The sequence below is a fragment of the Macaca fascicularis genome, chromosome X (genome assembly GCF_037993035.2).
Source record: "Macaca fascicularis isolate 582-1 chromosome X, T2T-MFA8v1.1".
In the NCBI taxonomy this organism is placed as follows: Eukaryota; Metazoa; Chordata; class Mammalia; order Primates; family Cercopithecidae; genus Macaca; species Macaca fascicularis.
In genome coordinates this window covers 19883555-19903993 of record NC_088395.1, presented here as the reverse complement: position 1 = coordinate 19903993, position 20439 = coordinate 19883555, and the positions used below count along the sequence as shown (strand labels likewise).

General features: G+C 45.7%; 1 protein-coding gene across 50 annotated transcripts in view; it reads left to right on the top strand.

The window, feature by feature from the left end:
* MAP7D2 (MAP7 domain containing 2) overlaps positions 1–20439 on the top strand; it is a 111946-nt gene that overhangs the window by 80463 nt on the left and 11044 nt on the right. For 36 of the 50 annotated variants that reach the window (XM_074029025.1, XM_074029020.1, XM_074029018.1 and 33 more), the window contains 2 exons: positions 11695–11966; positions 12574–12706. The exons of 13 other annotated variants lie outside the window; for them this stretch is intronic. In XM_074029025.1, the coding sequence (XP_073885126.1) occupies positions 11695–11966; positions 12574–12706 (405 nt within the window). Of the gene's footprint in view, positions 1–11694; positions 11967–12573; positions 12707–16109; positions 16312–20439 lie in introns of those variants that run through there. One more of the 50 variants, XM_074029035.1, reaches the window with a different exon arrangement.

Sequence of the window (20439 nt, the reverse complement as noted above, 5' to 3'; positions counted from 1 at the left end):
GGTCAGAAAGCACCCAGTTCATGATAGGCAGTTCAGATGGCAAGGACTGGCTTCCTTGCTCCTCAGCTTACAGATGTCCCATTGTGGGACTTCACCTTGTGATTGCGAGTCAGCACTCCTTAATAAGCTCCCCTTTATATATACATCTATCCTATTACTTCTGTCCCTCTAGAACTATTTTGGTACCAGGAGTAGTTCTAGAGGAACAGAATATTTTTTTTTTTTTTTTTGAGACGGAGTCTCACGCTGTTGCCCAGGCTGGAGTGCAGTGGCGCGATCTCGGCTCACTGCAAGCTCCGCCTCCCGGGTTCCCGCCATTCTCCTGCCTCAGCCTCCTGAGTAGCTGGGACTACAGGCGCCCGCCACCGCGCCCGGCTAATTTTTTGTATTTTTAGTAGAGACGGGGTTTCACTGTGGTCTCGATCTCCTGACCTTGTGATCCGCCCGCCTCGGCCTCCCAAAGTGCTGGGATTACAGGCTTGAGCCACCGCGCCCGGCCAAGGATGGAGTTCTTTCGTTGGTTTTGGGGTTTCTGGAGTTGGCTTCTCAGAAGCAAGATCACAACTGACTTTGTGCTGTTTCTTTGAAGTTGAAAATCCTTTTTTTTTTTTTTTTTTTTTGAGATGGAGTCTCGCACTGTCTCCTGGGCTGGAGTGCAGTGGTGCAATCTCAGCTCACTGCAGCCTCCACCTCCCAGGTTCAAGTGATTCTCCTGCCTCAGCCTCCCGAGTAGCTGGGATTACAGGCATGGGCCACCATGCCCGGCTAATTTTTGTATTTTTCGTAGAGATGGGGTTTCACCATGTTGGCCAGGCTGGTCTCGAATTCCTGACCTCGTGATCCACCTGCCCTTGGCCTCCCAAAGTGCTGGGATTACAGGCATGAGCCACTGCGCCTGGCCAAAAATCTTTTTTTTAAAAACTTTTGTTTTAGTTTCAGGGGCACGTGTGCAGGTTTGTTCTATAGATGAATTGCGTGTCATAGGCCAGGCGTGGTGGCTAACACCTATAATCCCAGCACTTTGGGAGGCCAAAGCGGGTGGATCACAAGGTCAGGTGTTCGAGACCAGCCTGACCAACATAGTGAAACCCCATGTCTTTGAAAAATGCAAAACATTAGCCAGGCGTGGTGGCCCGCGCCTGTAATCCCAGCTACTCGGGAGGCTGAGGCAGGAGAATCGCTTGAACCCAGGAGGTGGAGGTTGCAGGGAGCTGAGATCGCGCCACTGCACTCCAGCCCAGACAATAGTGCAAGACTCTGTCTCAAAAAATAAAAAATAAAGTAAATTGCATGTCACAGGGTTTTAGTGTACATATTATTTTGCCACCCAGGTAATAAGCATAGTACCCAATGGGTAGTTTTTTTATTCTCACCCTCCTCCCACACTCCACCCTCAAGTAGGCCCCAATATCTGTTGTTCCCTTCTTCATGTGCAAGTGTACTCATTGTTTAGCTCCCATTAATAAGTGAGAATATACAGTGTCTGGTTTTCTGTTTCTGCATTTGTTCACTTAGAATAATGTGAAGTCGAAAATGTTGAAAAAGATTGTGTTTCTAGAACTATTTTATACACACACACACACACACATATATATATATATATATTTTTTTTTTTTTTGAGACGGAGTCTCACTCTGTTGCCCAGGCTGGAGTGCAATGGCATGATCTCGGCTCACTGCAACCTCTGCCTCCCGGGTTCAAGCGATTCTCCTGCCTCAGCCTCCCGAGTAGCTGGGACTACAAGTGTGTGCCACCACACCCACCTAATTTTTTTTTTGTGTGTGTGTGTTTTTTTTTTTTAGTAGAGATGGGTTTTCACCATGTTAACCAGGATGATCTCGATCTCCTGACCTTGTGATCCCCCTGCCTCAGCCTCCCAAAGTGCTGAGATTACAGATGTGAGCCACCACGCCTGGCCAACTATTTTAAAGGACACATCATCTGAGTTTTGTAAAAGCTGTCCCTGATCAAAGAGACTTGGTTAAAATTCCAGACTTTTTTATGCAGTTTAATTTTGAGAAAAAAATTTAATTTCCACTCTGTCTAGAACACTAGTAGGCACATAGTAGGTACATTAAATATTTGTGGAATGAATGAATGCAGGTCACTATGCCCAGTGTCTCAGAGAATCTCCAAATGAGTGAGAAGAGTCCCTATTTCAAGGAACCTCCAGCAAGGTGGGGGGAGCCTTGTACACAGTTGAGCACAGTACAGGCCCTAATCCAAAGAGCTACCCATCTGCTCAGGACTCCGGTCAGTCATCGTCCTCTCCAGAGCCAGCCAAAGCTGAATTCACCCCCTTCTCTGTGTTGACAGAGCATCGTGTGCAGTGCTGTCTCACTCACTCACTTAACATCCAGCCCTCTTCTAAGGGCTGATGATGCAAAAGTCCCTGCCCTCCTGGAGCTTATGTGACGGTGAACAGCATGGATAAGATCAGGTGGCGATAAGCACTGTGAAAAAAAATTAAATCGGTTCAGATGACAGAGTGGTGGAAGGGAGTACCTGGATAAGGTGGTCAGGAAAGGATTCTCTGAGAAGGTGACATTATGACAGAGCCGTGCATGAAACTAGGGCATAGGCGTGGTTGGTCTATGCCTCATTGCTTGGTGTTAATGTTTTCTACTTAGCAATCTCCTGCTAGACTGCTATGAGGTTGGAAACTGTCTTGATTTATTGTTGCACAGTAGGTGCTCAGTATGTGTGTGTGTTAGTCTGTTTGGCTGCTAAACTGAGTGGCTTATAAACAACAGAAATGTATTCCTCACAGTTCTGGAGGCTGGAAAGTCCATGATCAAGGTATGGCCAGATTCAGTGTCTCGTGTGGGCCCATTTCTTGATTCATGAACAACCATCTTCTCAATGTGTCCTCACATAATGGAAGGGGAGCAAGGGAGCTCTCTGGGGTCTCTTTTATAAGGACACTAATGCCATTCAGGAGGGTTCCACCTTCATGACCTAATCACCTCCCAAAGGCCCTACCTCCTAATGCCACCACCATGGGGTTAGGGTTTCAACTTACATATTTTGAGGAGACACAAACATTCAGACATAGCAGTGGTATGGGATGCAAGTAAGAAGGGAAGGAGAAGCTGGAGGGCCAGGGTAGGGTTGCCTGGCAGATAGGGAAAATGCTGAGACCAGACCTGCTCGAGGACTTTGTCCTTTGCTCACTTCTGAGCTCAAACGACCCGCCTGCCTCTGCCTCCCGAAGTGCTGGGGTTACAGGCGCGAGCCACTGCGCATGGCCAGTTGTATCATTCTTTTTATTTTTTATTTTTATTTTTGGAGACAGGGTCTCACTCTGTCGCCCAGGCTGGAGTGCAGTGGCACAGTCTCTGCTTACAGCAACCTTTGCCTCGCAGGTTCAAGCAATTTTCCTGCCTCAGCCTCCCAAGTAGCCGGGATTATAGGCATGCACCACCACGTCTGGCTAATTTTTGTATATTTAGTAGAGACGGGGTTTCACTATATTGGCCAGGCTGGTTTTGAACTCCTGACCTCAAGTGATCCACCTGCCTTGACCTTCCAAAGTGCTGTGATTACAGGCGTGAGCCACCGTGCCCGGCCATTTATATCATTCTTTATACTTTACATGTTTTGTAAATATTCTCTTGCATACTCAATGTTGGAAAAACATAATAAAAAAGACTTACTTGATTTTTAGAATGGTGCCACACACAAAACAAACCCCCACCAAAACTGGTATTTTTGACATTCCTTCTGTGCAGACCAAGTGTGTGATTTTAAAAACACACTGGAAATAATGTGGCTTTGAAAAGGGGCTCAATTAGCCCTTTGAACTCCCCCATCCAGAATCCCAAGCAGGTCGTGTGATTAATGATCTCTTTTCCTGTGACCACCTAAGCTCTGACAGTGCATTATTCTCCTGCCTGATCTCAGATAAATTAAGCCACTGTTGGGTGGCTGTGCATGTTAATAGCATTGCTCTTTTAAATGTTCAAGTTTATTTTTATTGTTTTCATCATTGGGTACTTGCATGGGTTTTAGGAAACTAGATTCAACAACACTCTGAAAGACATAGATGGAGCATAGCTTTGTTCCCGTAACCTCAAGAAAAGAAATCCAGTGTGGCCAAGTGGATTTGTCCAGCCTGTCTCTGCCTCTGAGTGTTGATGCTGCCTGTACTTCCAGGTCTTCAGCGTGAAATATTTTCTAATGGTTTTATATTCTTAGAAATATATTCTAAGTCAGTTTGGTCATTATGATAGGTAATATTTCAGCCATCTATTGCTGCTGTTACAAAGCCCCCAAAAATTGAGTTGCTTAAACAGTAATTTGTTATTCATTTTCACAGTTCTGTGACTTGGGCTTACTGGGAGGTTCTCTCTTTGGATCTTTTGTGCAGTTGCTCTGTGGGTTGACTTGGGTTACCCAGGGTCTTCCATGCCATTGCAGTCCAGTGTTGACTGGAGCTGCAGTTACCTAGAGCTCAGCTGAGCTGAAGGTTCAAGATGGACCATTTTCCCGATTGTCAGTTGATGATGGCTGTTGGCTGGGAGCTCAGCTGAGGCTGTCAAACCAGAGTGCCTACTATGGCTTCTCTGTATGGCTTAGGCTTCTCACAGTGACTGGGTTCCAACAAGAAATGGCCCCAAGATTGAGCATCTTTTGGGGCAGGAAGCAGAAGCTGTCGGGCCAGTGAAGGACTATGCCCTGAATTGGCACAGTCTTACTTGTCTGCTGTATTTGATAGGTCAAAGCAGTCGGGCCAACCTAGATTCAATGGGATGAAGAGATAAACTCAAAAGATAAGATCATGTGAGATGGGAGATATTATTGTGGCCATCTTTGGAAAATTCAGTGTGCCAAAGATAATCATTTCCAGAGGTAGATCATAGCTGAGATCAGTTTTGTTTCAGGGACCTGGTTTAATTTCACTTTATCATGTATTGAAAACAAAACATATTCCATATGAGGGAAAACATTAGATAAAGGTGTCTGGATGGGCCAAAACAAGTACCTCCCACTTTACTCCAAATCACAGACCCATGGAAGGCTCCCTCCCAGACCCAGGCTATCCATTTGGTGGCTGAGGACATTTAATGGATCCTGGCTGGGTGCCCTTCCCATAAGCTGCTCTGGGAGATGTATGGCTTGGTTATCCTCTCCCACAGATAAGCATCTACAGCAGGCTAGGCTCCCACAAGGGCGATTTAACTGCTGTTTTTGCCAGCACATCGTTCTCCAGTAGGCTTTTACATTCTTATCTGAAATTCTTCCTGAAGAGGGTAATTGAAAATGTCAGGTGATATCCCCTCCTTGCAACCATACCTGTATACTCACTCAGTCCTGTATTTTTGAGTCTTATCAGAGGATCATTTGAGTTTAGACCAATTTTTTCAACTTTTAAATTTCGAAATGATTTCAACCTTGCCAAAGAATCACAAGACTAGAACAAAGAACTTTCTTCCACACCTTTTACATTTCTGTCATCCTTCCCATCCCCTATCACCCTCATTCAGTCTTGCACAGTCTCTCACATTCATCCTCCATAGATGCACACACAGGCACACATACACAGATTTCTCCCAGAACCGTTTGAGAGTAACCTGCAGACATCATACCCCTTTGCCCCTAAGAACGAAGACATTATTTTCCATTGTTATGGAAATCAGAAAGTTTAACTTGGTACTGTTACTTAATTTCTAATGTATGTGCAACTTTTGCCAGGTGTCCCAATAAGATTCTGGGTTTTTTTGAGACAGACTCTCGCTGTGTAGCCCATGCTGGAGTGCCGTGATGTGATCTCTGCTCACTGCAACCTCTGCCTCCCAGGTTCAAGTGATTCTCCTGCCTCAGCCTCTCGAGTAGCTGGGATTACAGGGGCACACCACCACGCCTGGCTAATTTTTATATTTTTAGTAGAGATGGGGTTTTACCGTGTTGGCCAGGCTGGTCTCAAACTCCTGACCTCAGGTGATCTGCCTGCCTCGACCTCCCAAAGTCCTGGGATTACAGGCATGAGTCACCAGGTCTGGCCTAATAGAATTTTTTATATCACTTTTTTTTTCCTGGTCCAGGGTCCAACCCAGGATCCCACATTGCATTTAATTGTCTCATCTTCTTAGTCTCCTTTCAACTGAAACAGTTCCTTAGCCATTCTTTTTCCTGACCTTGACATTATTTTATTTTATTTTTTGAGACAGTGTCTCCCTCTGTCACCGAGGCTAGAGTGCAGTGGTGCAATCTCGGCTCACTCCACCTCCCGGGTTCAAGTGATTCTCCTGCCTCAGCCTCCCGAGTGGCTGGGACTACAGGCACGTGCCACCACATCTGGCTAATTTTTTGTATTTTTAGTAGGTGTGGGATTTCACTGTGTTAGCCAGGGTGGTCTCGATCTCCTGACCTCGTGATCCACCCACATCAGCCTCCCAAAGTGCTGGGATTACAAGCGTGAGCCACTGTGCCAGGCCAGCCTTGACATTTTTAAAGAATATAGGCTAGTCGTCTTGAGGAGTGTCCTTCAGTTTGGATAGGCCTGACGTTTCCTCTCATCACATTCGGGTTGTGTTCTTTGGGCAGGAATCTTGTGGCACAGGTGTTGGGTCCTTCTCAGTACCTCATATCAGGAGGCTATGATGTCAGTTTGTTTAATTACTGGTGATGTTAAGTTTGATTACTGGATTAAGGTGGTGTTCCCAGGTTTCTCCGGTGTAAAACTGCTGCTCTTTCTTATCTGGGAAGTAACAAACTTTTCTGAATGTTAGCTGAGCTGTGCTGATGAAGCCGAGACCCCTCTTATGCAGTGAGTGGGCTGTGTTCACTCACTGCATGGAGTCAAGTGGTTTTGGAGAACATGGAACTAGGTTCCAAGATTGGAGGAAAAAAGTCCTTTGGTAGTTCCACTTTGCAGTCAACTCACATTCAGAGGCATGACAACCCTCTCCAGAGAGTTATTCTTGCCACTCTGTTTACAGAGGTGTTTGTTCGTATTTTCTACCAGTCATGGAACCTAAAAAGTTATATCATCCTGCCTTATGTTCCTGGAAGGCCTAGTTTACCATCCTAAACACACCTTGTGAATCCTCTTTGTTATATTTTTATTGGACCTTAAAAAATTAAAGTGGAAGAGCTAAAAAAGTGAGACAAAGAACAAACGCCTTGGGTGCCAGCCCTGGCACTCTTGTCTGTTTGCATTTCTTTGGGAAAGGTTGTTTAAACTCTTAGGACTTCGGTTTTCTTCTCTAAAATATGGTTAATAGTAATTTCCTACCTACCTCACTGGATTACTGTGGCAATCAAATAGACCCTTGTTAAATAGATGAGAAGGTACTTCAAAATAAACCTCCATACAAGCACAGTGAGTTCCCCTAATTAATTCATGTTTCTTTCATCAGCCAAGATACCTATTTCCAGGAAATTGAAAAATAGTTTGCCAGACTTTCTCTGGCTTGCAGCAATGTGAGCAGGGCTGACCAGAGAGCCGAGGAGTCTGACATACCAGCCTTGTGGTTTAGTTTCTTCTAGATACCTGTGCTTAGCACTTTTGCAGGGCAGCTGGCAGGGTACAAAGTCCATGTAAGCAAGTGGCAAGGCAGGATGAGCAGGAAACTTGACAGATTGTAGATAACATTGGGAACTTCTTTTTTTTTAATTCTGTATTTTGGTCACTCACTGTAAAAAAGTAAAATCTGACTTGCCCACACTTCTCTGATTTGAAGGTCATGTTTGTGTGTGCATGTGAGTGTGTGTGTATGTTTTCTAACTTACTCTGTTTATTGGGCAGTGGCTAGGGTAGGGGACTGTAAACAGACTTCTTAATGAGTTTTATCCCAAATAATCCACCCTTACTTCTCAGGTAGAAGTTATTTTTAAATGTGTGCTCATGGATAATTGGTCCAGTTTTATTTAGAATGGAACCTTGCAGTCTGTGGCATGAACTGAACCTACATGTGACCATTCTTTGAAAACAAGAAAGGCTGTTCAGGGCTATGCCTGGCCTTTTCTCCCTAGGATTAAGATCTTGGCCTGCATTTCCATTTACTTAGATGGGTCTGACATAGGCGACAGGCTCCTACCACACTGACTGAGTGTGTGAGCCATTTAAGCACACACAGAGGTCGTATTGGAACTCAGATGCTGGCTATGGCTGCTGAGGCTGCAGCCAGTTTAGGCCTCCCACCCACTTCCCCCAGTCCAGCCCTGGAGACCCTCATGGTCGGAGTCATGTCTGCAGGAAGGCTCCTTGTCTACCTACCCATTCATGGGCAGAAGTGCCACTTCAGGGACCCCTGAAGCAGAACCCACCTCTTTCTATACTGCTTAGAGAAGCCCAGAGTGTGGGCTCGCAGGCAAGTTCCAGGGAGAGAACAAGAACAGGCAGGATTGTGCACACCCAGCACCTTTGCTTATTCTCACCAATCAGAGAAATCATACCTCATTCCATGGGGAGGAGGGTGAGGGCAAGCAAGAAGATCAGGTGGGATTTGCCAGGCCTTCCAATGCCGGAAAGTCCTCCTCAACAGGTCAAGGTAGGAATGCTTATGGGATGAGAAAGTGTTTCCATCTGTTATCATCTACCATGAGATAGTATTCTTTCCTACAGCTTCTATTGCCAAGTTTCAGATCCACTCCCCGCCCCTGTACTGTTGTTGGATCAAAGGACACATATCATTCACATGACAATCCAGTGGGGAGGTAATGTGCTTTGATCTTGGTAAGGCACTAGACCAAATCTCTCGAGACACCCTCTTGGTGGTTGGGTGGCGGGTATACAGCTGTACTCTGGGCGCCACTCACCTTAGATAACAGCATGAAAGGAAGGCGTGACCAAGCAAAAGACCACCTGCTGTATCTTTATACAGATTAGTTGAGCCTAAATTCAGGCTCAACTAATGTATATAGTTAGTACACATTGTGTAACTCATTGGAAAACCATGCTCAGTGGAGCACTGTCAGTGTGAGCAAGCAGGATATGGGCTCCCCTGTTATTATAGTTCATCTTCCTGATTTTAGTTCATTCTTATCTGTGAGGATTATTTGGATTTTTAGTTTATCATCTAATTGATCAACACCAATACCTAACAGCTATTGAGTGCTTACTCTGTGCCAGCTCTAGAAAGAACATCTTGGGGTCTTGGTGACCCCAAACTCAGACTTAGCTGCCATGGCAACACAGGAAGTGGAGCAGAGTTGTAAGAACGCTATCTGGCTTAGTTCACTGTGGGAAGCCATTTCACCTCTCTAAGCCTAGTTTTCTCATCTGTAAAGTGGCCATGATAATAGTACCTGTGTCATACCATTTACACACATATGTACACAAATTTAGCAGCCTAGTGGCTGGCGTCTAGACAGCACTCAGTAAATATGAACACAACAGCAGAGAGTGTGAATGGAGGTCTGAGCTCCAAATGGTCAGGGGAAGGACCTGGTCTGACTGTATCAGAACACATGAAGACTCACAAGCTGAATTGTAGAGGCACTCACACATTACCTCTTGAGCCAAGGCTCTCAGGAGCCTCAAGGTCACCATGGGGATTGGACACTACCCCTCCAAGCAGAACAGCTCCACTCTTACCTACTGGGTACAGACAGAGTGTGTGTGCGTCTGTCTCTGTCTCTGTCTGTCTATCTGTCTCTCTCTCTTTCTCTCTCTTTCCCTCTCTTTCTTTCTCTTTCTCTCCCTCCCCGCCCTACCCCATGTCTCAGGGATTCTCAGTTGAGGGAGATCTTGTCCCTAAGGGGACATTTAGCAATGTCTGAATGCATTTTTGGTTGTCACAACCTGGGTGGGAAGCAGACTGCTGCTGGCATCTAGTGAATGGAGGCCAGGGATGCTGTTAAACATCCCACAGTGCCCAGGACAACCCCACAACAAAGCACTATCCAGCCCTAAATGTCAGTGATGCCAGGTTAAGGAAGCCTGCTATGCGTGCCTATGTGTATGGCGGGTCAGGGGGATTCTGTGCATGGCTTTTACTTGGTAAGAGTCTAGGAAAAAATAGAAGACCAGCATTATGTAGTATACCTGGAAAAAACCACCTGATTGCTAAGCACTCTGAAAAACTGCATCCCTTAGGAGAACCCAAATATGGGGCCTGAGCCCAAGGCCAGAGGGGAGAATAGTCTGCAGAGAGTCAAAGCACCATCCACAAAAACAAGGTGTCTTGGGAGTTCTGAGTTGCTCCAGGCCTAATGGCATGAGGACACAGGGAAGCCACTTTGGCCAATGTGAAAGGATTGTGTTTGGGGTTAGAGTTGTTCAGCTGAGAAGACAGACAGCCATGGGAGGGGTGGATAGCCCGTGGTGGATATGTGATGTAGGCTGCTTTTACATCAGTGAAATGGTTGATACTGAAACAACTGGATTTTAGAAATTCACATTATGTTTAAGATGTATTCATTGTATCAAATGATCACCTGTTTGTTTCCCACCTTTATTTGGCCCTCTGCCTGGCATTGACAAAAAGGAGGAAGGTGTTCTCCTGGACACCAGGAGCTGGCCCTTTAACATGAAAACATATTGAAAAATTGTTCTGCACCTCACCCAGTCCAGTCCACATGCCACTTGAGGATTCTTTTCCCCTTCAAGACCAAGTTTAATATTGATCTGATCATATTTCCCCTTACTACCAGGACTGATTAGGTAACTCTAAGCCTCTGGTGAAAAATTGTCTTTGAATATTAGGGTGATTTGCCATTTTTATTGCTGTTTTTATAGATTAAAAAGTCAGATATTAGCAATTCATGGTTCAACCTGCTGAGTATTGAGGGTGATGACTTGTAATTTCTGTATACATTACTTTATATCCTTCCTAGAGGAACTCTGTACAAATGCCCACATCCCTGTTCAAACCTCTAGGGAAACTGGGCATCTCAAGCTAAGCTGTTACCTGTGTCCTGAACAAGCAGCACTCACCAGGAGCCAAGCCTAGGCTGGCATACCTGTAATGGACACTTTCCCAGCAGACACAAGACAAGCTCCTGTGTTTTAATCAAGTGGCTCATCCTCACCTTTTGCATCTGTCCAGTTGGGAGAAGAGAGATTCTTTCAAACCTGAGACCCTCCAAAAAACAGCTCCCATGCCCATATGTTGGCTGTGTTCCTCAGCATTTAAAAAGGAATGGAGAACCTCGAAGACTTGCTAAGTGAAATAAGCCAGACATAAAAGGACAAATACTGTATCATTCCATTTATACGAGTTATTTGGAAGAGGCACATTCACAGAGACAGGTAGTGGAAGGGTGATTGCCAGGGGCTGAGGGGAGGGGGAATGGAGACTTGAATGCCACTGAACTGTACACTTAAAAATGGTTAAAATGGTAAATTTGATATTATATGTTTTGTCACAATTGTTTTAAAAGGAGCTCGCATTTTCATTGCCATGTGCTGAAACCAGATTCAACCCTGATGTTCACCTAAAAAGAGGGAGTAGGAAAGTGCCTGATACTCCTTCTTTACATTGTCATGAAACCTAAGTGAGATTAGGACATGGCCTCATCAGTTGGGCTTCTTAAAATAATTCCCTTTCCACCAGGGCCATCTTAGAGAGACCATATATTCCTGTTGGGCTGAGAGCACTTTAGTGACTTTTGAGTGTGTGCTAAGCCTTACTTTTCTTCCTCTAAAAGGATGAAATTGTTCAGCTTTTCGGAACTAGGTGTCTTAGGAACAGAGAGCTCTGTGTTCAGACCCAGTAATCGTCCTTTGGCATATTTTTGGTTTTCCAGGACAGCTACTAAAGCTTATCCACAGTCTCCAAAGACAACGAAACCTCCCTACCCAGGGTCTCCTGTGAAGTACCGCTTACCTGCCCTTTCTGTTCAAGAGATGCCCAAGAAGAAAGCAGAGAAAGAGAAGAGCAATAAGGAAAGAGAAAGTACGTTGGCTCAGCAGGTTGCTGGCCCGCAAGGAGAGGAAGCCCTAGAGAAGCATGTAGTGGACAAGCATGCCAGTGAGAAGCACTCTGCTGCCACAGGAGGGAAAGCCGAAAACAGCGCAGGTAGATGCTGCCACTGTGCCTTGGCTTTCCCAAGACGGTTCTCCTCAGACCCAATCTACATGCCATTCTCTCCTGTTTTGGGGAGGGAGAGGGATTTTTCCCTGGGAACAAGTTCATCCCCTCGTGCAGCTTTCTCAGGTTTGCACGTTGCTCCTGAGTTCTTTCCTTCAGTCTTCTGAGGGTCCCCTGGAGGAGACCTAGGGGCTGACTCCACTCATGGCTGTGGAAGCTCACGGGGATGCTGAGTAAGACAGGCTGCATCCAGGCTGCATCTGCACCTCACACAAGAGAAGATCTTCCTTTAGTCTTTCAGGCTTCTATGATGCAGTGAGTTCACCCAGATGGTGGCTGCTGTGGCACTTGCTAGTGACCTTGTCTTTCCTCCTCACGTTTCCATTGTCTTCCACTGTAAAATGCGTCCAGGGTTACAGCCAGCCCGTGACAACTTCTCTTTCTTGGTGGTTGATTGTGCTAGTCTGGACAGCATTTCCCGTCACCACACTGGGTTGGATTTTTTTTCACTTCCAACTGGCAGCTGCTGTGTAAGTGGCGTCATTATGTTCATTTCCGTTGATCTTTTCCTCTTGATGCCCCTCCTCTGGTGCAGCCTTGGGGAAGCCCACAGCAGGCACCACTGATGCAGGAGAGGCTGCGAAGATCTTGGCTGAAAAGAGAAGACAGGCCCGGCTGCAGAAGGAACAGGAGGAGCAAGAACGACTGGAGAAGGAAGAACAAGATAGGTATGCTAGTGCTCAGAGTTTCGGCATGATCTCATGTAAGTGTTGTGTTGGAAAGAGCAGCTTGCCTTTCTTTTTACAGCGTTGGTATTGATAAAACTTGAAGAGAAGTATGCAGAAGTATGGGAACCTAGAATGTCTGAACTACATGGAACGTGTTCAGGAGACTGAGTCTTATGTTAGATGTGATTATTAATAACAATGGAACTTTGTTCTTTTTGGAGGACCTAGAAACTCATAGCTCTTGGATCTAAGTGGCACAGGCATCTTCCCATTCTCCTCTTGGACTCTGGGGCCATGCAGGCCTCCTAGAGCTATCAGGGAAGTCTGAACTTTGTTTATAAAATGAGATTCTCCCTGGGAAGACAAGAGGTTCAAGATTCTGGTTTTGGTCTTGATTCTGATTTCCAAATTGTTTCCTCCATCAGATTATCCTAACTCACACCCCAAAGTGAGAGACAGAGGGTTGAGCAGTGTCCCCTAGGCATAGGGTTGCGTGGAGGGGCAACCTCATAGTCTTAAGAACAGTGAGGTATGGGGAATCCCATCTGGGAGCAAGACAAAAGACATCATTGTTGTGGTCCTTACACCTTGAAGAGCATCAGAATCATCTGGGAAATGCAGTAAAAATACATGGACTCAGCCCTGTTCTGTTTTAGTAGCTTGCCAGGGTTTGAGAACCCTGTGATATTAGTACAAGGGTACTTTGTCACAATACAGACAGCCCTTCCTTTTCTGATCTTTTTGTTTAGAGAGGAAAGCATGTTGAAGGACAAGGTCAATTTTATCATTAAATTGATATAGGAAGCTGTTAGGCTCATCACAGAGTAAAATCCAGTACTGTTTAGAGGATTAACATGACAGGAAGCAGGCAATGCTGTAGCACTTCAAGGCCAGCACCGAATTTAGAGTAATAAATAATAGAATATTATTGATCCTTTAGTGACCTTGGTAAGTCTTTGTGGTCTCTGATTACAGGTTTGCTAATCTGTTTTTTTAAAGGGGCAGTGGGGTAGGTCTGGACAGTCCCTTCTTGAAATTTGGGACTTCTTTGATTGTTTTCCTGTTTCCAACCTTTTGGTCAATACAGACATGTTTTGTTTGTTTGTTTGTTTGTTTTGTCAAGTGGCATGCTTGGGCTGGTTTGGGTGGGCCTTAAGGTGTGTGAAGGGAGGTCGCAAGAGATAAAGGTGAATCACAGGACCTCAGGTGACAGGCCTTGATAGTTGCAGGCTGTGGAGATGCCATGTAGGCTCTGAGCTGGTGAGTTACATGATTGTAACCGTGTGCTGAAGAAGGTGATGTTCTTTACTTTCCAGCTGCCAACCTCTGTCTCTCCCATTTTCTTCTCAGCCCAGCTCCTGAAAGACTTGATTGAACTTTCTGTCTTTATTTTCTCAACTCACATTCGGTCTTCAAACCTCACACCTACCACTCCTCCTCATTGCCTAACTACTAATCAGTTTCTTGGTTGTCTTTGGCCTTGTCAAACTTGTCCTTGCTTCTCTGGCCTCTCCTTCATAGCCTTCTCTGTCTGCCCTTCATCCCCTTAAATGTTGCCTGGGCTCTCAGCCCTTAGTCCTGGACCAGCTTCTCTCCCAACAAGCCCTCCCAAGCAGCACTGCTCCCGCCTGTACTGCCAGTGTCCCTGCCATCCTGCCAGTTTCCTCTGGCATCAAAAGATTTAGGGCCCACATTTTACACAACAGCTTTCTGTTGAGCCTTTGTTGTGCTAAACCAACTCTATTCTTATCTCACTTCCCACCTTCATTTTCCCTTTGTCTTGTATTATTGCGTGTTTCTGAAGTTAACTGCAGCTTGCTTTCTAAACCTTCCATACTTTCTGGAACAAGGGAGGCACTAATAACACATGTGTACTGATGACTCCTAAAAACTATGCCTGTGGCCCAAGCTCTGTCTAGGGCTGCATTGTCCACTATCAGAGCCTCTAGGCACATGTGGCCACCAAAATATACATTCAGTAAAATTCATTTCCCCAGCCACACCCACCACATTTCTGTGCTCAAGAGCTGCATCTGAGTAGATGTGGATCCACGCCACATTGGGCAGCACAAATCTATAGATTGTTTTCCTACTCAACAGAAGGTTCTGTTGGATAGCACTGGTCTAGAACCTAGAGATTATATTTCCATTTGCAATAAGTTTTCATTTGAGTGTGTGCCATATACATCTCAAATCCAGCATTTCCAAAGCAGAACTTAGTATTTTTTCCCCAAACTTCCTTTCTCTTTCATGAGCTCTGCATTCCCCTCTCCTCAGGCACCCAAGTGAGAAGTCTCAGTGCCACTCTTGGCTCTTTCCTTTCCTTCTTCCTCCCAGTGGTTGTCAGGTCCAGTCTTCATCAGCTGTCACATTGGCACCTCTGTTCTCTCCCTTCCCTTCCAGTCCCTCCTCTCCTTCCTCAGCTCCAGCCCCCATTGCTTCTGATCTGGACTGCATCTGTCATATCCCAACTGAGCTCCCTGCTGTAGGTATCCTAGAGTTTGTCCCCTGTCCACGCTGGGTCCATATTGACCTTTCTCAAATAAATGTGATTGTTCTCCTGTCCTTTCACAAGCCAGTGACTCCTCTGCCCACTGGATCCACCCAAACCTGTCAACAGGCCTTCAAGGCCTGCCATGAACTGGCCACTACCTGCCTCTTACCCCTAACTTTCCTCCAGACACCAGTGTGCAAAACTCCCTAACATTCACCCATCACATGGCTCCACACCTCCAAAGCTGTGCTTTTACTTTGCCCCCACGTGGACTTGTGCTCCTTCCTGCCAGACGTGTCTTCGTTTTTCAAAATGCAGGTCAAGTCTTGCTCCCTCCCTGTACCTTTTCTGGCCCTGTGCCTGGGACAGAACTGACCACCCCCAACTTTTCACCCATACTGAGCCCAGCTGTTCAGTTGACTAACATAGTTTCATTTGTTTACAGGCCTCTTTCCCCCAGTTAGCACCTTAAAAGGCTGGGACACAGTCTTTGGATCACTGGTGCCTGGCGCTCGGTAAATGTACAAGAAAGGAACAGAAGGAGGAAGAATCCTAAGAAACCATCGTAGTAGTAGGTCAAGAGAACAGAAGGGCTGAAGTAGTATGGTGAAGGTAGAACTGGAAAAGCCAGTCTCTGTGGACTTAAACAACGCCAAAGAAATAGGCAGATTTGAAGTTGATGCTGAGGTTTGATTCTAAGGTCTTAGGAGAATGGTACACTCAATAACAGGTAAAGAAAGGACATAAGGAATTGGTTTTAAAATATAAAAATAATTCATTTGATTTTAGGTAAGCTTATGGTGTCTACAGTACATCCAGGTGATTGGAGATGGAATTGAAGCTTGGGGGTGTAGGTAAACATTAGAGCAATACACTTGACCCCAAATGAGTTTTCCTCTCTCTTGCCAGAATATGAAGCTTTGCATAGTGCCACGTGGGAGGTGAGGAGTGAGGAAGGAAAGTACCAGACAACCTGGGGCTAGAACACAGCGGCCACCTCTTGGAATAAGATCATCCTGACATCTGTTTTATGTTTACAGTTAATAGTTAAAGCCACAGAAATGTTGCCAGATAAAATAATTTAGAGAAAAATAAAGTTACTTGAGTCAAACTGTGGAAAGCCCTATTATTGTCACAAACTGGTAAGGGAAACACCATCCAAGTCAAGGATGAGGGAACCAGAACAGAAGGGTCAACCAGGAGTCCAGACAAGCAGGCCCTAAGCAGAAGAACAAAAGTTGGTCCATTCCCAAACACAACAGGGCCCAGCCCCCGGGCTGTGGATGGCCCAAGATATAAAGTGAGATTCTTAGAGGTGGTGCAAGAAACCTTAAACCCCGGGTCCACCCTGGGGAAGGCACTGGCAGGAACTAGTAAGCAGGAGATCATAATGGGATTCCTAGACATATCACTTTAAGTCATGTTAAGAAGCTAAAATAGCTACTAGGGGTTCACATGAAAGAATATTCCAGCCAGGCACAGTGGCTTGTACCTGTAGTCCCAGCTACTTGAAAGACTGAGGTGGGAGGATCACTAGAGGCCAGGAGTTCGAGATGAGCCTGGGCAACATATGAGGCCCCATCTTTTTAAAAAATCGAAGAAAAGAGAATATTCCAGTTAGAATCTCCCCCGAGCAAGGTTATGTAGCCAGGCTAAAGTTTCTTGTCAAAGCAAGAGTTAGCCCAGGCCAGGAACCACAGGCAGAGGTCTTCGAGGCTGCTCAGACCTGGCTTTTTGCTGCTGAGCCTACAGGTGGCAGGTGGTTTTGGTGAGAGCTAGGGCAGGCGGGGGCACATGTGATGTGGGGCAGCAGGATGTGGCAGCAGCTGAGGCAAGAAGGGAAAGCCAAGAGAGGTAGGAGAGAGCCAGGGTCATTCAGCCTCATGCAGCACAGGGCTGTAGGGAGAGCCACGTGGGCAGGACTTTTGGTAAGACATAGGGTTATCAAAGACTAAGGCTGTTGGTCTTGGGATTTAGGAGGTGAACAGAGATTTTGGAGGGAAATTGTTGATAAGTGGGATAGAGACAAAGCAGCCTGAAGAGGTGAGTGGATACAGGCCCAGAATATAAGCTGGCTGTTAAGCAGTCATGAATGGGAGACAGCTGAGAGAGGACTGAGGAGGGTTGCTTGTGATGCCTGAGACCTGAGCATTTTTCCAGGGCATGGAAAAAGTGCATGCAGAAGGATGAAACTGACAAATGAAGGGAAGAGGGGCTAGTGGGAGGGACACATAGCTGTGGAGGATGTGGAATTCACAGCACAAGTGGTGGCATTTCCATCTAAGCAGAGGAACAAATGGGGACATTTCTGAGCAGTAATGTCATAAAGGAGAGTTTAAGTAGCTCAGATCAGGTGACCTCGGTCTTCTCTGTAGAGCAGTTGGTGATAACCATCAACTAAGGAAGATGACAAAGATTGAGAAAAGTGGCAATTGGGACTGTGTCCATAAGGGATCCAGGGGATGAGGATTAAAAGGCTGGAATGCAATTGCCAGCAGGCAGATAACCAGCCAGCCTTGTTTAGCCTCTGTCTAACCAGTGCTTGGCAGCCCAGGAGTGGTCCTGGAGACCACCCAAGCCTAGAGTTGGGCAACAGAGTGACCTCCATGCCATCTCTGAAATGCTCACAAGGGTACCCAAGGCCTGGGGGACACAGAGAGAGAGAGAAGCAGATACAAGTAGATTGCACAGCACTAACCAGGGCAGGTCAGGAGAGAAACAGGCAAAAGGATGGGGTGAGATCAGATCAGAGAAGGTTAATGTTGAAGGTTAGGCTTGTTTTAAAATGAAAACTTTTAAGCACGTAAGAATAGAGACCAGTGAAACCTACACACTCATCCCCCAGATTGAATAACTCAAGTTTAAGCCTGTGTCAGTGACGCGATGAAGGTTAATAGGGAGTGACAGAAAAGGGGGTGAGGTGCTGGAGTTTCAGACAGGAGCCAATATATGAAGATCTTTCTCAAATGGCCAGTGACAGGGACAAGGGACGATGCATCCACTTAATGCCAAATGATAACAGTAATGCACAATTTTCTGGTACTTTGTATGTAATAAGGAAAGGGCGATGGACTTGGGTGAATGACAAGAACAAGGATGAAGAGGATGACAGGACTACACACAGGGCCAGGCACAGTGGCTCACGCCTATAATCCCAGTGCTTTGGGAGAATGGGGTGGACGGATCACTTGAGCCCAGGAGTTTGAGACCAGCCTGGGCAACAAAATGAGACCTGTCTCTATTTGGGGGAAAAAAAAAAAAAAAATTCAAAAATGATCCAGGCATGGTGGCACCCACCTGTGGTCCTGGCTACTTGGGAACTGAGGTGGGAGGATCGCTTGAGCCTGAGAGGTTGGGGCTGCAGTGAGCTGTGATGGCAGCACTGCACTCCAACCTGGGCAACAGAGCGAAACCCTGCCTCTACAAAGCAAAAAAAAGGACTACACACAGAGCTGATGAACTTTGGAGGTTTAGTAATGACAGCAAGGGCAGTAAGCTCGGGGTAGCCCAGAGCAGAGGGCGGTGGGGAAAATGATGAAATCTAATGTGCTGTCTGGTTCTTTGAGCAGAGAGAGAAGGAATGCTCTTCCTTGGAGAGGATTGTGAGGAACATGGTTTCACACAGGGGAAGCCAGGGTTTTTTTGTTTGTTTGGTTTTTTACCTACTTTGGGGAAGCAAAGTGTGGTTGAGGTAGATAACTTGGTATATAAGAGGATGAAGGGGCTGGGCGCAGTGGCTTAAAACTATAATCCCAGCACTTTGGGATGCCAAGGCAGGCGGATCACTTGAGGTCAGGAGTTCGAGACCAGCCTGGCCAACATGGTGAAACCCTGTCTCTACTAAAAATACAAAAGTTAGCTGGGTATAGCGGTGCATGCCTGTAGTCCCAGCTACTCGGGAGGCTGAGGCACGAGAATCACTTGAACCCAGGAGGTAGAGGTTGTAGTGAGCCAAGATGATGCCACTGTAATCCAGCCTGGGCAACAGAGTGAGACTCCATTTCAAAAAAAAAAAAAAGTACAAGATTTCCATAAAGGACAAGCAGGGTCTCATGGGCTTGTGGGGATTTATATTTTGGGTGATAATGAGGATTATGGAGGTTCAGGGGCCATAAGGATGTTCTTATATGTGTGCATCTGGGCACTTCTGAAGTCCTGATGGTAAAAAGAAACAGAGGCCAAGCGCGGTGGCTCATGCCTATAATCCCAGCACTTTGGGAGGCCGAGGCGGGCAGATCATCTGAGGTCAGGAGTTTGAGACCAGCCTGACCAACATGGTGAAACCCCGTCTCTACTAAAAATGCAAAATTAGCCAGGCGTGGTGGTGCATGTCTATAATCCCAGCTACTCAGGAGGCTGAGGCAGGCAAATTGCTTGAACCTGGGAGGCAGAGGTTGCGGTGAGCCGAGATTGCACCATTGCACTCCAGCCTGGGCAACAACAGCAAGATGCCATCAGAAGAAAAAAAAAGAAACATAATGGATTTTCAGGTCCTGGAGATGAAAATGGCAGGTCGTTTATGAAGTAGCTTATACATTAATTAATACACAATATATCCTTTGTGTGTTAACTTCTCTGGGACAATCATAATTGGCTCTTTAATAAAGGGTAAGAAATGAAATGGTATTTCAGTTAACCTTTAGATATATCTTGTTATTAACACATCCATTTTGGATAATCCTGTGTTGGACATACTTAGTATTTCATTGAGGAATCTAATAAAATGGGAGCTTCTTTCTGATAGGTTCTATAATGCTCCTCTGCAGAATATCTGTTAATAATTTGAGTTGTCGCACAATGCTTCATAGGCGTTGTGACCTAATTTAGTGTTATCACGTATTGTTACAGCCTCGGGCTAACATATTTCAGTATTTATCTTTCTTTTAAAATATTTCTTTGAATGACTAAACAAAATATTTCCTTTGGTCCTACATAGGCTATTAGCGTGCATGAGTTCTGAAGCTGACCATTAGGATGGATGGATGCTCTTTTTAAGTCTTGACCTTTTTATAACAAATAACAGCACCCCAGTAAGTCATTGGCACATGCTTCCAAATGAAGGTAATTTCTAAAAGACATACAGATTTATAGGTGCACTTTAAAGGACATTGGGGCTTGGAGAGAGAATTCATTTTAGATTGTAAAACCAACTAACATTTGAGAACCTTCTAGGGCCAGGCGTTTTCATTATCACGGTAATGCCATAGAACAATAGTATAGCTTTTCTCATTTCTTAAAT